General features: G+C 43.6%; 1 protein-coding gene across 1 annotated transcript in view; it reads left to right on the top strand.

Moving 5' to 3' along the window:
* The window catches only part of arhgap42a (Rho GTPase activating protein 42a), a 533191-nt gene that overhangs the window by 377356 nt on the left and 140275 nt on the right, over nt 1-15560 (top strand). Inside the window, exons 8-9 of the mRNA XM_041199402.1 lie at nt 1848-1977; nt 15396-15496. Of these exons, the coding sequence (XP_041055336.1) occupies nt 1848-1977; nt 15396-15496 (231 nt within the window). The remainder of the gene's footprint in view (nt 1-1847; nt 1978-15395; nt 15497-15560) is intronic.

Genomic DNA, 15560 nt, shown 5'->3' on the forward strand with positions numbered 1-15560 from the left:
AATGGATACAAGGTATATAAGCATGGTATTCAATAATTCACAATAGGTGTTTTAAAAAAAAGTTGTGCAGTTTTCTGAATTTTATATTGGGCATAAGTGATTTATATAAATATAATATGTTTAGATTAATAAACTATTATTTCAAAGAAAAACACCTGAGTACATTTACAAATAGCCCTGGAGTCAGTATCAGTGCTTTGAATATCTTAGAACTATAAAGCCTATGGTGTGCTCAAAATTTTTATGTAAAAATTTGAATTGTTTCTTTATATCTCGAGACCTCATTCTGCACAGTTGATGCTTTTGTGGTCCCAGCAGAACATGGCCATGTTTTCTCACTGTTTTGATCATCCATATCTGTACATGTCCTGAAATGTACAGACACATTCTTTTTGATCCACTTTTTAAAAAAACTACATTATAAGTGAATTTTCCTTGCAGATCAGCAAATGAGCTACAGCTAATAGTAATTAAATCAAAGACATATGTATATTAGGGTCATTACTGTGATAATGATTTTTTGGTCCTGTACTACACCATCTGGAAAAATAGTTACTGCCATAAAATCCCTGATACTTGAATCTTGGAATACAGGGTAAAATTTCAAAATTTGCTTATGATACCAATCTTGGAAGAAAAAACTGAGGATGACACTAATCAACTGCAGCAGGACATTGATAGGTTAGTAGAATGGGCAGGGACAGATGGAATTGAAAAGGAGGTGCAAAGTGATGCATTTTGGGAGAAGCGATAGGGAAAGGCAATTATAGACTGAATGGCAAAGTTCTAAAGAGTGTGCAAGGAGAGGGGGACCTGGAAGTGCATGTGTGTAGTTCTTTAAATGTGGCAGGACATATCGAGAGAGTAGTTGGCAAAGCAAATGGGATCTTGGGTTTCATACATAGAATACAAACAGGCAAGTCATGGTGAACCTTTAGAAAACTATGTTCGGCCACAAGAATATTGCATCCAGTTATGGTCACCACACTTTAGAAAAGATGCAATGGTCCTTGAGAGGGTGAGAGGAGTCAACAGAATAATTCCAGGTATGAAGGATTTTAGCTAGAGGTTAGGTTGGAGAGGCTGAAGTTGTGCACTTTGGAGCAAAGAAGATTGAAGGGAGATTTGATAGAGATGTACAAGATTATGACAGGTTTAGATAAGGTAGACAAGATAAAATTGATCCCTTAGCTGATGGTACAAGCATTAGGGGACATAGATCTAAGATTTTTGGCATGATATGCAGGCGGGATGTAAGGAAGAATGTTTTTTCGCAGCAAGTGGTAATGACCTGGAACTCAGTGGGGTAAGCAGAACCAACAAATAATTTCAAAAGAAAATTGGAAGGGCACTTGACAGAAATAGATTAACAGTGCTACAGGGATAGAGCAGGGGAATGGGACCGACTGGTTTGTTCTCCAGACAGCAGGCCTGGACTTGATGGGCCAAAAGCCACTAAAGGATTGAGATTCCATACTTGTCGAAGTTAATTTGCAATGCCAAAGAGATAGTTTGGGAGTAATTATGATGTGAAAAAGGATACATAGACTGGAACTTAATTCTTGACTTGACTTAATTCCCCTTGTGAGTTTAGTCCGTACTTACAATTTCAGAATTTCACGCTATCAAAACATTTAAATGGAAATCCAGGTGGTGAGATACAGTTTTTTGCCTAGCTTAAGGAGGAGCAGCAATCTTCAAGAGAATTTTTCGGATTCTTGTACTTAACTGCGCATGTGCACATTCGAGAAGATAGTGGAGAGCACAGTTAGCTTTGCTATATTTAAAAAGTTCCATCACATTTTGCTTGCTAAGCTATAAAACCTATTATGATTTTTTATCTTAAGACCAGAAACAATTTTGAAAGTACCAGACAGGAAGTGGAAAGACTGATGCAAAGAATGAAGTCAGCCCCTCAGGATTACAAACCACCTGGCCAATGGACAATGGAGGGATATCTCTATGTACAGGAAAAACGTAAGTACACAAAAGCTGTTCTTGTTACTCATTTTCTTACCAATTGCCTTTTTAAAAAATAGTACTAGACTTCCTGCTGCCTTTTAAAGGTCTTTCAATTGTATTTCTTTATGTTTTTAAAATATCTATAAGTCTTATAATTATTGGTGTTTTGGTAGCACATTGCCTGTTCACTTCTAAGTTATTGAATCAATTGCAGTTTAGATTTATGCGATAACTGTCTTTTCATTCTGCTGGTTAATGATTTATAAATTAGATACTATTGGGCAGTCTCACCCCAGTACCACCTAAATGGTGTGTTGGTGGGATGGGGAGGTGGATGTAAGTGTCCACAATACTGAATTTCTCATAATTCAACACAAATGTTGATTTTACTCAAAGACCAAAAAGCTTATTACTATATGAGGAGAAATATTTACACTGGCAGATTATGCATATTTTCTGGGATTGGAGTTCAAAGAAATTAGAAGATTAAAGTGATCTTTTTAAAGGCTGTAACTTGTATATCTGACCAATTAAGACTTTATTCTGCAAATGAGTGTCTAAGATTGAAAAGTGTTCAAGTACCTCAGCATTGAAATTCCTTGCAATAATAAGTGCCAAAACTCATTAAGAATGTAAAATTTAAAAAGTGATAAAAAGAGAATATAATAGAGTCCATGCATAATTCTAACAATGCTATTGAGCTTTGGAGTTATTTAACACATTAGGTGCTATGATGACTGTTAGATATATTGCTTATCATATTGAGGACAGCTTGTGAAATACCTCCTTGCCCCAAATGAAAACCGATTCAAGTAATGTATTGGGTACCATTTTATTATTGTGTTTGCAAGCCTGGTCAATTTATAGGACTCATAACCTTAGCCTCTACTCTGCCAATATAAACACTGCAAAACAAATAGAGGGATTCAGTTTTAGCAAAAGTTAAGTCTGTGTGGTCACAAAAATGTATTTCCTATTTTTGTCTACTTAGTTCTAATCAGTCCTTGCAAAAAAAATTTAATGGGTATATGCAAAGCTGTAATTTGTAAATGAAGTGGTTGACACATGATTAGCTCTTTTTAAACCTGTTCAATTGAGGTAATTTGGACTAAAATATAGATGGACCGGATTCATCAAATTATAGAATCTTACAGTACAAAAGGAGGCCATTTGGCCCTACCATGCCTGTGCAGGCTCTCTGAAAGATGTCTCCAATTTAGTCCCACATGCCAGTGTCCACCCCCCACCCCCATAATTCTACAAATTAGTCTTCTTAAAGCGCATGTCCAATTGCCCTATCAAAGCTCCTATGGAATCTGCTTCCACCACCCTTTCAGGTGCTGTGTTCTAGATCTTAGCAACCCTCAGCGTGAAAAGAAATTTTCCTTATTTACCTTCTGATTCTTTTGTCAGTTATTTTAAATCTATGGCCTCTGGTTGCTAATCCATTTGCCAGAGACATAGATCTGGATTTTCACCCCTTCCCCTCCCCCCACCCACCTCAGGAGAAAATGCCTGCAACAGCGGGATCTTCATTGCTGAAGGGGAGGGAGTGGGTGGAGGCTGGAGTCGGGTTGCCCAACCCAGGAGGAAATTTGGAGGCAGCCTGCACAGGACTGTATTAAAGGCCCATGTCAGTGCTTTGGGACGTTGTTCCAGTTGAAAAAAATCACAAAGGCCTACCAGCCCCCACCCTCCACATTCCAAACCCTTCCCATGCCCATTGATATCACTTTATGCCCCGCTTATACCAAGTGCTTCCCTTTCACCCATACTCTTCATCATCAGCAAAGTGATGGAAGGGTTTGTCAGCAGTGCTATCAAATGACACTTACTCAACAATAGCCTGCCCACTGACACTCAAATTGGGTTCTGCCAGGATCACTCAGCTCCTTACCTTATTACAGCTTTAGTTCAAAGATGGACAAAAAATCTGAACTCCAGAGGTGGGGTAAGATTGACTGCCCTTGGCATCTGGGCAGCATTTGACCGAGTGTGGCATCAAGGAGCCCTTGCAAAACTGGAGTCAATGGGAATCCAGGGGAACACCCTTCACTGGTTGGGGTCATACCTAGCACAAAGGAAGATTGTCATAGTTGTCAGAGGTCAATCGTCTCCGTCCCAGGACATCGCTGCAGGAGTTCCTCAGTGCAATGTCCTGGGCCGAACTTTCTTCAGCTGTTCTAGCAATGACCTTTCCTCCATTATACGGTGAGAAGTGGGGATGTTCTCCAATGATTGCATAATGTTCAGCACCATTTTTGACTCCTCAGGTAATAGAGCAGATCAAGTCCATAGGCAGCAAGACCTGGACAATAGTAAGGCTTGATCTGATAAGTGGCAAATAACATTTGTGCCACACAAGTGCCGGGCAATGACCATTTTCAACAAGAGAGAATGTAATTATCTCCCCTTGACATTCAATAGGATCACATTGCTGTATTCCCCACCATCAACATCTTGGACGTTACCATTGACTAGAAACTAAACTGGACCAGCCATATAAATACTGTGGTTACAAGAGCAGGTCAGAGGCTGGGAATTCTGCAGTGAGTAACTCACCTCCTGGATCCCCATAGCTGGTCCACCGTCTGCAAAGCACAAGTCAGGACTGTGATGGAATGTTTTCTACTTGCCTGGATAAGTACAGCTCCAACAATACTCGGGAAGCTCGACATCATGCAGGACAAAGCAGCCCGCTTGATTGGCACCCCATCCACGTCCTTAAAGAAACATTCACTCCCTCCACCACCAACACACAGTGGCAGCAGTGTGTATCATCTACAAGATGCATTGCCGCAACTCACCAAGGCTCCTTCGACAGCACCTTCCAAACCCTTGACCTCTACCAGCTTGAAGGGCAAGAGCAGCAGATGCTTGGGAAAACCACTACCTGCAAGTTCCCCTACAAGGCACGCACCACCATGACTTGGAAATGTTCCTTCTCTGTCACTGGATCAAAATTCTGGAATTCCCTTCCTAACTGCACTGTGGGTGTACCTACGCCACATGGACTGCAGCGGTTCAAGAGGTTCATTCAGCATCACTTTCTCAAGGACAGTTAGGGATGGGCGATAAATGCTGGCCTAGCCAGCGATGCCCACATCCTATGAAAGAATAAATTTTAAAAAAGAATTGTGCTCCCTATACCTAAGTTCAGATCATTTATACATAAAAACAACGGTTGTAATACTGATACCTGGGGGATCCCTCTGCATACTTCTTTCCAGTTGAAAACATCCATACAACACTACTTGCTATCTCCTATCCGTCAGCGAATTACTTACCAACTTACCACCGTACCTTTAATCCTATTGAGTTTTATTTTCCAAATAAATCTGCTATATGGTATTTTATTCATTACCTTTGGAAAGCCCGTGGCCACAAAATTTGGTTCCCTTGTGCCTGTGGTTGCAGTACTAGGGTTGCTGTTTTAGTTTCAAAATGGCATCTGCACCATTTTTTTTATTCATTCATGGGATGTGGGCATACTTGGGCACATTTTGGGAAGGTCAGTAGCATGGCCTTATGCTGGAAGTATGCAATATTGGCCAGCGCTGCCATTTTCAACTTCGCCACTCTAGAAATTCCACTCTTAAACATGCACAGCTGAACATATATTAAGCAACAGAAAGGATCCCATACCAGCCCTATTTAAAGTGATCGTCAACCACTCTCATGTTAGTTGCAAATTAATTTCTAGTGCCTCTGTCTAAGTTAGCAGAAGTGCTTGGTGTTTTCCAGAGTTGCTTAAAGCCAATGAAGTTTGGTGCTACACATCGAGAAAGATTTGGTTCTGACTTCAAGAGTTCTGGTGATGCTACTCGCTCCCAGTCATGGGTACTGTAGTAACCATCATTATTGGACTTCAGTATCAGAGGGAGATTGTGTAGAAGCAGCATGGAAGAGAACAGGCTGCTCAGAGAGAGAGAGAGAGAGAGGAGAGGGAGGAGAGCTCTCATCAGGAGGCCATATCTACCTAGGTTCTTCTGGGAACATTTTTCTTATCTGCAACCTGAGATCCGGGCAAGGGCAGTATTGCTAATGGCGATGAAGGTGACCATGGCCATGACCTTCTCCACATCAGGATCCTTATAGATTGGAACAGGCAACATCTGTAACATCTCCCAGTTTGCCATCCATTGCTGCTCAAGGGAGGGGATTGACTCTCTTTATGCTGAGAGCAAGAGAGAAGTGCATTGTGCTCTCTGACCAGAGAGAAGCAGACATTGCTTTGCCAGGATAGTGGGCTTTCTCCATGATGCAGAATGCCATTGATGTTACATACATGGTTTTGCGAGAGCTGCATCTGAATGAGTAAATGTACATTAACCACAAAGAATTCCACTCCCTGAATATGGCCATGCTCAGCACATCATGCAGGTGAATGCCTGCTATCCTAGTAGCAGTCATTGAAGCATTTATTCTGTGTTAGTATGCTGTTCCCTTGGTATTTGAGTCTTCACAACAAACAGGGGGGGGTGGCGGGGGTGACCGCTGGACAACGAGAACTATCTTTTTACTACTTGGCTCATGCCTCTGGTGCACAGTCCAACTACACGTGGCCAGCATGTATATAATGAAAGCCATGCTACCACTTGAAACATAGAGCTGACCGTTGGGGTGCTCAAACAATGATTCTGGAGAAACCCTGCTTTACTAGCCAGAGCACCTTCCAATTTGTCATGATCTACTGTGTCCTGCACAACTTTACGATGAGGGATACAACAAGAATCTCAGAAAGAGGAGAAGCAGTAGAAAGGGAGGAGACTTCCTCTTTCTTGATGGGCTGTGTTCCACTGAACACAACACCAAATCCCATTCTACAACATCCTTATCTTATGTCTGTCACTGACCACTATTGCATCCTCTTGGCCACAATTATGAAGTTTAAAGCAACCACAGCCACCAATCCAAACTAACTTCATCAAACAAGCTGTCCAATATCCCATATAAAAGTCAACTAACTACCCTTGGATTTTCCCTTAGTGCCTGTCTTGCAGATGCCCTTGCTTGGCCTTACGTTCCTATTTAGTGCTACGACAGCAGGAAAACAATATGGCTGATGGAAGGCTGCTAAGTTTCATTAGGGGAAACTGTAGATCACCTTTCAGGATGCCCTCGAGCGATTCTGGCCTAGAAAGTCCAGCTTTGGACTGCAGCATCTAGACCTGGGTGACAGCAGCCTAAGTTGGCTGCCTGACCAACAGCATTGCCACAAGCAGAGGGGCAATGGTGGGAGAATGAATGTTGTCATCGTGGGAGAGGACAGTAGATTCATGCTCCATGGAACCACTGCCCCTCCCCTGGTGCAGCACCTCAGCAATCCTAGACAGAAGGAAAGATTGCTGAACTTATCTGCTTGTGCTACAGTGGAAACAAAGACATCGGCCATCAGATGTTGTATCATGGTTGAGTTCACAAGTTTGTCATAGAATTGGTCACCAATTCCATGATGGGAAAAATGGGCAAGCTCTGCACAAAACCCTATACCAAATTGGTGCCAGTTTCCTCCATGTTCTCTGACAGGCTTTCTGACAGAGCTGCCAATACGCCAATTATTTCAGTGCACAGATCCATCAGCTTTTTTCTGCACCTGCTCCATAGAAGTTGTCATCTTTCCTCATCTGAGTTATCTGCAGTAATTTTAGTGTGCGACCTTGTTCTCCCGTGAGCCAGCATCTGCACCACCCTTTCCCCTGGCCTGGCTGCAGGCATCGTGCCGGTGACTCACCACATTCAGATTCCGCCTGTATACTACCTGTTAAAGTATGTGCAATATCAGTACCTGAGCTGGTGGCTGCAAGTGTAAGATTGGGTGATAGTGTTTATTTTTTCATGTGTCTTGCACCTCCTGGACTTCACATTCCTGCACCGGTGTTTTGACTAGGTGACAATTCTTTGGTATCTGAAAGGAGAAAAATGGAGGGGCATGATTGCAGTGATGGAAGCTGGGGAAAACTAGAGTTCATGCTTACACAATCTGCAGCTTATGTATCAGAAGACATTGTGGGTTGACGGGAAATTGGGATGTGAAAATCCGGATTAGGTAGAAATATGCCATCATTTTCTATGGTTTCATCCACACTTCTGGCCACCACTTCAGTAGTGGCCGCTCTGTCTTCTCCATGGCAGAGCATGTCATCCACTGAGTAGCTGGTGTTGCTTTGTTCTGCAGAAGAGAAGGAACTCAGTCAGTGAGTATTTTCGGTGAATGTTTTCAGGTGATGTTCCTGTCAAAGTTGTTATGATATGGCAGGTGGTATTTGCCAGGCTGACCAAATCCATGAGGGAATGTTGGCCACGCTATCACAATGGAAATTTTGCAATTTGTAATTATTATGAGAAGGCTTGTGCACTGAAGTCGAAAGTAAAGGGTCCATTACCACCTTTGAGATTTTAAAGATTAAATTAAACCATTTATTAACAGAAGAACAAACTTAAATACACACAAGATTATAGTTACACAGTTATAACAGTTCCCAAAATGTCTAGTTAACCAGACACCTAACTACACAACCCCTTTAAGGCAACAGTCCAAATAGATTCCAAATGTATAAAGTCATCTAGCAATGTTCCCACAAGCACCCACTGGACAATGGACTTCCAAAGGCTTTTAACACAACTTTGGTTACTGGAACAGCAAACTTCTGCAAGGTGGCTAGAGGCATTTTCTCCAAATCTGTTTCACGTAGTCACCTTTCAAGATCTTACATGGCCACACCTCACCTCAGCCTTCTATCCTTCTTTAAATATATTTTATCCCTTTTGATTTGTAAATCCCATCATTTCCACTTGTCTTTAGAAGTTACTTTTCCCAGAATATAAAAAAACTTTAATGTTCTCATTAGGCAAACACTTTTAGGAAAAATCAACATTAATCACTTTTGCCTTACTTATCTTGTTGGTTGTAAAAATCTTCAATGTCCTTTTGAAAATCAAACACTTCTCCACTTATCTAAAAATGCTAATTCCATTCATACAGTATCTGCTGAGGCCCCACCCCAGCTTACTCATCTCCATTTCAAATGCTTGTATTACACCTCACTTCTTTGATAATTGAAATCTTGCAATCTAATCATCTCTAGTTTAATTACAGACATACACACACACAGCATCACTGACCCTACCACTTGTATGAGGATGTGAGATGGCCCCCTGCACTGAATCCAGGTCTTTGGCGCTAGACTTCTTGCATTAGCAGCAATGGCTCCCATTGCTTTGTCGCTGTCTGTCTGGAGGGCCTCCTGTCCCTCTCTGGATAGAGGACTTCTCTCCTCCAATCATCTACTGCCCTAAGGCCTCCAGTGTCGCATCAGAGAACCTTAGAACATGCTTGGAAAAACTCAGCAGGTCTGGCAGCATCGGCGGAGAAGAAAAGAGTTGACGTTTCGAGTCCTCATGAACCTTCAACAGAACTGAGTGAATCTAAGGAGAGGGGTGAAATATAAGCTGGTTTAAGGTGGGGGGGAGGGGGGGGTGCGGGCGGCGGGTAGGTTGGGTGGGGGGAAAGAAGTGGGGGGTTGGTGTGGTTGTAGGGACAAGCAAGCAGTGATAGGAGCAGATAATCAAAAGATGTCACAGACAAAGGAACAAAAGAACACAGAGGCGTTGAAGGTGGTGATATTATCTAAACGAATGTGCTAATTAAGAATGGATGGTAGGCCACTCAAGGTACAGCTCTAGTGGGGGTGGGGTGGAAAGGCTAGCAGGGCATAAAAGATTTAAAAATAATGGAAATAGGTGGGGAAAGAAAAATCTATATAAATTATTGGAAAAAACAAAAGGAAGGGGAAGAAACAGAAAGGGGGTGGGGATGGAGGAGGGAGTTCAAGATCTAAAGTTGTTGAATTCAATATTCAGTCCAGAAGGCTGTAAAGTACCTAGTCGGAAGATGAGGTGCTGTTCCTGCAGTTTGCGTTGGGCTTCACTGGAACAATGCAGCAAGCCAAGGACAGACATGTGGGCAAGAGAGCGGGGTGGAGTGTTAAAATGGCAAGCGACAGGGAGGTTTGAGTCATTCTTGCGGACTGACCGCAGGTGGTCTACAAAGCGGTCCCCCAGTTTACGTTTGGTCTCTCCAATGTAGAGGAGACCGCATTGGGAGCAACGAATGCAGCAGACTAAGTTGGAGGAAATGCAAGTGAAATGCTGCTTCACTTGAAAGGAGTGTTTGGGCCCTTGGACGGTGAGGAGAGAGGAAGTGAAGGGGCAGGTGTTGCATCTTTTGCGTGGGCATGGGGAGGTGGGGGTTGAGGAGTAGGGGGAGTTGGAGGAGTGGACCAGGGTGTTCCGGAGGGAACGATCCCTACGGAATGCCGCCGGCGGGGTGAAGGGAAGATGTGTTTGGTGGTGGCATCATGCTGGAGTTGGCAGAAATGGCGGAGGCTGGTGGGGTGATAAGTGAGGACAGGGGGACCCTATCATGTTTCTGGGAGGGAGGAGAAGGCGTGAGGGCGGATGCGTGGGAGATGGGCTGGACACGGTTGAGTGCCCTGTCAACGACCGTGGGTGGAAAACCTCGGTTAAGGAAGAAGGAGGACATGTCAGAGGAACTGTTTTTGAAGGTAGCATCATCAGAACAGATGTGACGGAGGTGAAGGAACTGAGAGAATGGGATGGAGTCCTTACAGGAAGCGGGGTGTGAGGAGCTGTAGTCGAGGTAGCTGTGGGAGTCAGTAGGCTTGTAATGTATATTGGTGGACAGTCTATCACCAGAAATTGAGACAGAGAGGTCAAGGAAGGGAAGGGACGTGTCAGAGATGGACCATGTGAAAATGATGGAGGGGTGGAGATTGGAAGCAAAATTAATAAATTTTTCCAAGTCCCGATGAGAGCATGAAGCGGCACCGAAGTAATCATCAATGTACCGGAGAGAGTTGTGGAAGGGGGCCGGAGTAGGACTGGAACAAGGAATGTTCCACATACCCCATAAAGAGACAGGCATAGCTGGGGCCCATGCGGGTACCCATAGCCACACCTTTTATTTGGAGGAAGTGGTTTCCCCATCCACCACTACTCTCCTCCGTCTGGCTGAACTTGTTCTCAAATTGAACAATTTCTCCTTCAACTCCTTTCACTTCCTCCAAATAAAAAGTGTGGCTATGGGTACCCGCATGGGCCCCAGCTATACCTGTCTCTTTATGGGGTATGTGGAACATTCCTTGTTCCAGTCCTACTCTGGCCCCCTTCCACAACTGTTTCTCCGGTACATTGATGATTACTTCGGTGCTGCTTCATGTTCTCGTCGGGACTTGGAAAAATTTATTAATTTTGCTTCCAATCTCCACCCCTCCATCATTTTCACATGGTCCATTTCTGACACTTCCCTTCCATTCCTTGACCTCTCTGTCTCAATCTCTGGTGATAGACTGTCCACCAATATCCATTACAAGCCTACCGACTCCCACAGCTACCTCGACTACAGCTCCTCACACCCAGCTTCCTGTAAGGACTCCATCCCATTCTCTCAGTTCCTTTGCCTCTGTCGCATCTGTTCTGATGATGCTACCTTCAAAAACAGTTCCCCTGACACATCCTCCTTCTTCCTTAACTGAGGTTTTCCACCCATGGTTGTTGACAGGGCCTTCAACTGTGTCTGGCCCATCTCCCGCGCGTCCACCCTCACACCTTCTCCTCCCTCCCAGAAACATGATAGGGTCCCCCTTGTCCTCACTTATCACCCCACCAGCCTCTGCATTCAAAGGATCATCCTCCGCCATTTCCGCCAACTCCAGCATGATGCCACTACCAAACACATCTTCCCTTCACACTCCCGGCGGCATTCCGTAGGGATCGTTCCCTCTGGGACACCCTGGTCCACTCCTCCATCACCCCCTACTCCTCAACCCCCACCTATGGCACCACCCCATGCCCACGCAAAAGATGCAACACCTGCCCCTTCACTTCCTCTCTCCTCACCATCCAAGGGCCAAAACACTCCTTTCAAGTGAAGCAGCATTTCACTTGCATTTCCCCCAACTTACTGTATTCGTTGCTCCCAGTGCGGTCTACATTGGAGAGACCAAACGTAAACTGGGTGACCGCTTTGCAGAACACCTGCGGTCTGTCCGCAAGAATGACCTAAACGTCCCTGTCGCTTGCCATTTTAACACTCCACCCTGTCTCTCTTGCCACATGTCTGTCCTTGGCTTGCTGCATTGTTCCAGTGAAGCCCAATGCAAACTGGAGGAACAGCACCTCATCTTCCGACTAGGCACTTTACGGCCTTCCAGACTGAATATTGAATTCAACAACTTTAGATCTTGAACTCCCTCCTCCATCCCCACCCCCTTTCTGTTTCTTCCCCCTTCCTTTTGTTTTTTCCAATAATTTATATAGATTTTTCTTTTCCCACCTATTTCCATTATTTTTAAATCTTTTATGCCCTGCTAGCCTTTCCACCCCACCCCCACTAGAGCTGTACCTTGAGTGGCCTACCATCCATTCTTAATTAGCACATTCGTTTAGATAATATCATCACCTTCAACGCCTCTGTGTTCTTTTGTCTGTGACATCTTTTGATTATCTGCTCCTATCACTGCTTGCTTGTCCCTACAACCACACCAACCCCCCACTTCTTTCCCCCCACCCAACCACACCACCCCCCCGCCCCCCCCCGCTCCTGCCCACTTTAAACTAGCTTATATTTCACCCCTCCCCTTAGATTCATTCAGTTGTGTTGAAGGGTCATGAGGATTTGAAACGTCAACTCTTTTCTTCTCCACCGATGCAGCCAGACCTGCTGAGTTTTTTCAGATAATTCTGTTTTTGTTTTGCATTTCCAGCATTCGCAGTTTTTTGTTTTTATATCTTAGAACATGCTTTCTGTCCTGTTGCACCATTAGTGTCTCTTCTTCCTGCTCAAAGATTCTTCCCCAGCAGTTCCAGTACATGCTGCAGCCAGAATGCGCCGCCTCTTTAAAAGGTGCAAGCTGAGTTTAAATTGTGCAGGCAAGCTTTAAGTGCTGATACCCACACAAATCCGAGTCCCCCCTAAAGTTTGTGTTGCCTGCATAGCAATGAATGGATGCAGGTTAATTATGCATCACAATCATCATGCTGGATTTTGGAACTTATCCTTGGCCCTGCCCTCTCCCCTCACCTGTATGTATGCACCATTTACCTTTAACACACTCTCACTTCATAAAAAAAACTTGAGGTTACTTAGACACATTTTGCCTTTAACGAATCTATGTTGGCTGTCCCTTATCAACTCACCTTTGCCAAATAAGAATTAATTTTGTTGATGATCGCCCATGGTTTTCCCACCAATGACATTAGACTGACTGGCCTTGGTTACCTGGTTTATCCCTCTCGCCTTTTATAAATAGCATCCTAATATTTGCAGTGCTCCAGTTCTCCCAGACTGCTCCCATATCCAAACAAGATTGAAAAATTATAGTCAGAGCTTCTACTATCTCCACCCTTGCTTCCCACAGCAACTTCAGCTGCATCCCAGCTAGATTGGGAGAACTGTCAAATGCTAATGGTAAGCTTAATTTGCAGTGGAGTACAATTATCCAGAATTTTGATAGTTGAATCTTGGTTGAATGCTATATAGGTGAGGAGAAGAGCAATTTGGGTGTGTATACATTTACAGGTCTATTATAAATATTCCATCAATAGATAGCAGTGTTGAGTTCCATGAGCCTGACTTTGCTTACGGAATCCAAATAGAAAAGAATCCCTTTGTTCATTACTTAACCACCTTAAATATTTTACATTTGAATTTATAGTAGAGAGGTTGTTCCTTATTACTTGGTTAATCGCCATTCCCATTTTGCATACAACATGCATATAAAAATCTAATTACTTTCATCTTTATCCCTTTATATTTATCCAGTTATGCCTTCTTGCAATTTGGTTTTCAAGCAACAGCTATATTTAAGAAAAGACTTGGGCTTGAATTTTCGCAATGACGGAGAGCCTCACCATCATTGTGAAAATGGTGGAAGAGACCAAAATTCGGAAGTCCTGAACACAGCACCTACCATTTTTGTGGGGTCGGGAATGGGCCTGGGTCAGGATTTGCGCATGCCTGTTTCGGGGAGGCAGATGTGTGAAACACATCTACCAGGTTAGACCTGGTAGGAGCAGGCCTGAACTTTATGGTATCCTTTCGAGAGGTGGGGGACCTTTTGGAGCATTAAGGTACCCCCTTTGGACATCTTCAGGGAGGTCAGATGCCCTTTGTAATTGTTAAAATTAGGCATAAATGTGCGTAAAAAGTGCATAACTCATTAACAGTCAAGTTCATTGTAATTGTCAAAAGTATCAAAATGAACTGTCAAAAGGGGCTGTCAAACTGTCAAGGCATTCAAAACTCCTACCCTTTAAATCTTTGAAAAACGTGCCTGGCGTGTTTAAAAAACCCATTGCTGCCTATTTCAATGACGGCTACCATTACTGAATTAATGCTGCATGATTGATTTCACAACCTTCCATTATCACAGTAGGGTGCCTGCCATTTCACAATTTGATTGACAGTTCCAAGTAGTTATAGACTCTGAATTAGAACTGTGTATTCCATTGCTTGTTTTTATAAGATGAAACAATAAAATTACTTGAGTGAAATATTTGCTCTTATTGGGATTATATAGTTGAAGGGATGTAAATGGAATAAGTGGGTTAATTAATGATTGTGCTTTTTAAATAAAGTTTTCAATGGACACTTAGAATTTTATATTATTTCATCTCAGCATGGTCACGGCGGGCTGCCCATGGTGGATTTGGCATGGTAGATGTAAGGGCAAAGGGTGGTGATGGGGGTTATGGGTTGGTACTAATTTGGCATAGGGGCTATAAAGGGCCATGCGGTGGGCAGAGGGGCATGAAGGGGCCATGGGGAAGTGCAGAGGTTCATAGGTTGGCATGGAGGGTATGAGTAGCCATGGGGAGTGGGCAGAGGGGCATGGGTTAGCATGGATGGGTTGAAATGCCATGAAGGCTAGGCAGAAGAGCATAGGTTGGCATGGAAGATATGAGGGGCAATGGTGGCTGGCTGGGGCACATGAGGGGCATGGAGGGTTTTGAGGGTTCATGGGGATCTTGTGTTGGCATAGATGGGGTATGGGGAGTACATGTGGGGGGGTGATAAGGGTGAGTGCTGCAGGGGTGTTTTGTTGTTTATTTTAACACTTTAACGTAATGCCATAGCACAATGAAAGGCCTTCGGCTCAGCCCACCTCCACACCCGGCAGCCTCCACTTGTTTCAGGGCTGCCTGGCCGAATTCTCCAAGAACCCTGTCACCCTGGAACAAAACCCTAACTTTCCAGGCATTTCTCCTGGATTGGGTTTGCGAAGTTGGGAAATGTCTTGACTGCCCTCCTGACCTGGGAGCAAAAATCCAGTCTTTGATGCAGTTATACTCTTACTGGCATTGCTGTGTTATATGCAAACTATTTAACCAGCAGTTATTTCTTTTTTTAGGACCCCTTGGATTTGCATGGATAAAACACTACTGTACCTACGACAAAGCAACAAAGACATTTTCAATGACCTTATGTGAACCAAAGTCAGGGGGAAAATTGGTAAATTCAAAATTTTATCCAATATAAATGATGAAAAATTGACTTTTTTCTTATTATCAAAACG

The sequence above is a fragment of the Carcharodon carcharias genome, chromosome 11 (genome assembly GCF_017639515.1).
Source record: "Carcharodon carcharias isolate sCarCar2 chromosome 11, sCarCar2.pri, whole genome shotgun sequence".
Lineage (NCBI taxonomy): Eukaryota > Metazoa > Chordata > Chondrichthyes > Lamniformes > Lamnidae > Carcharodon > Carcharodon carcharias.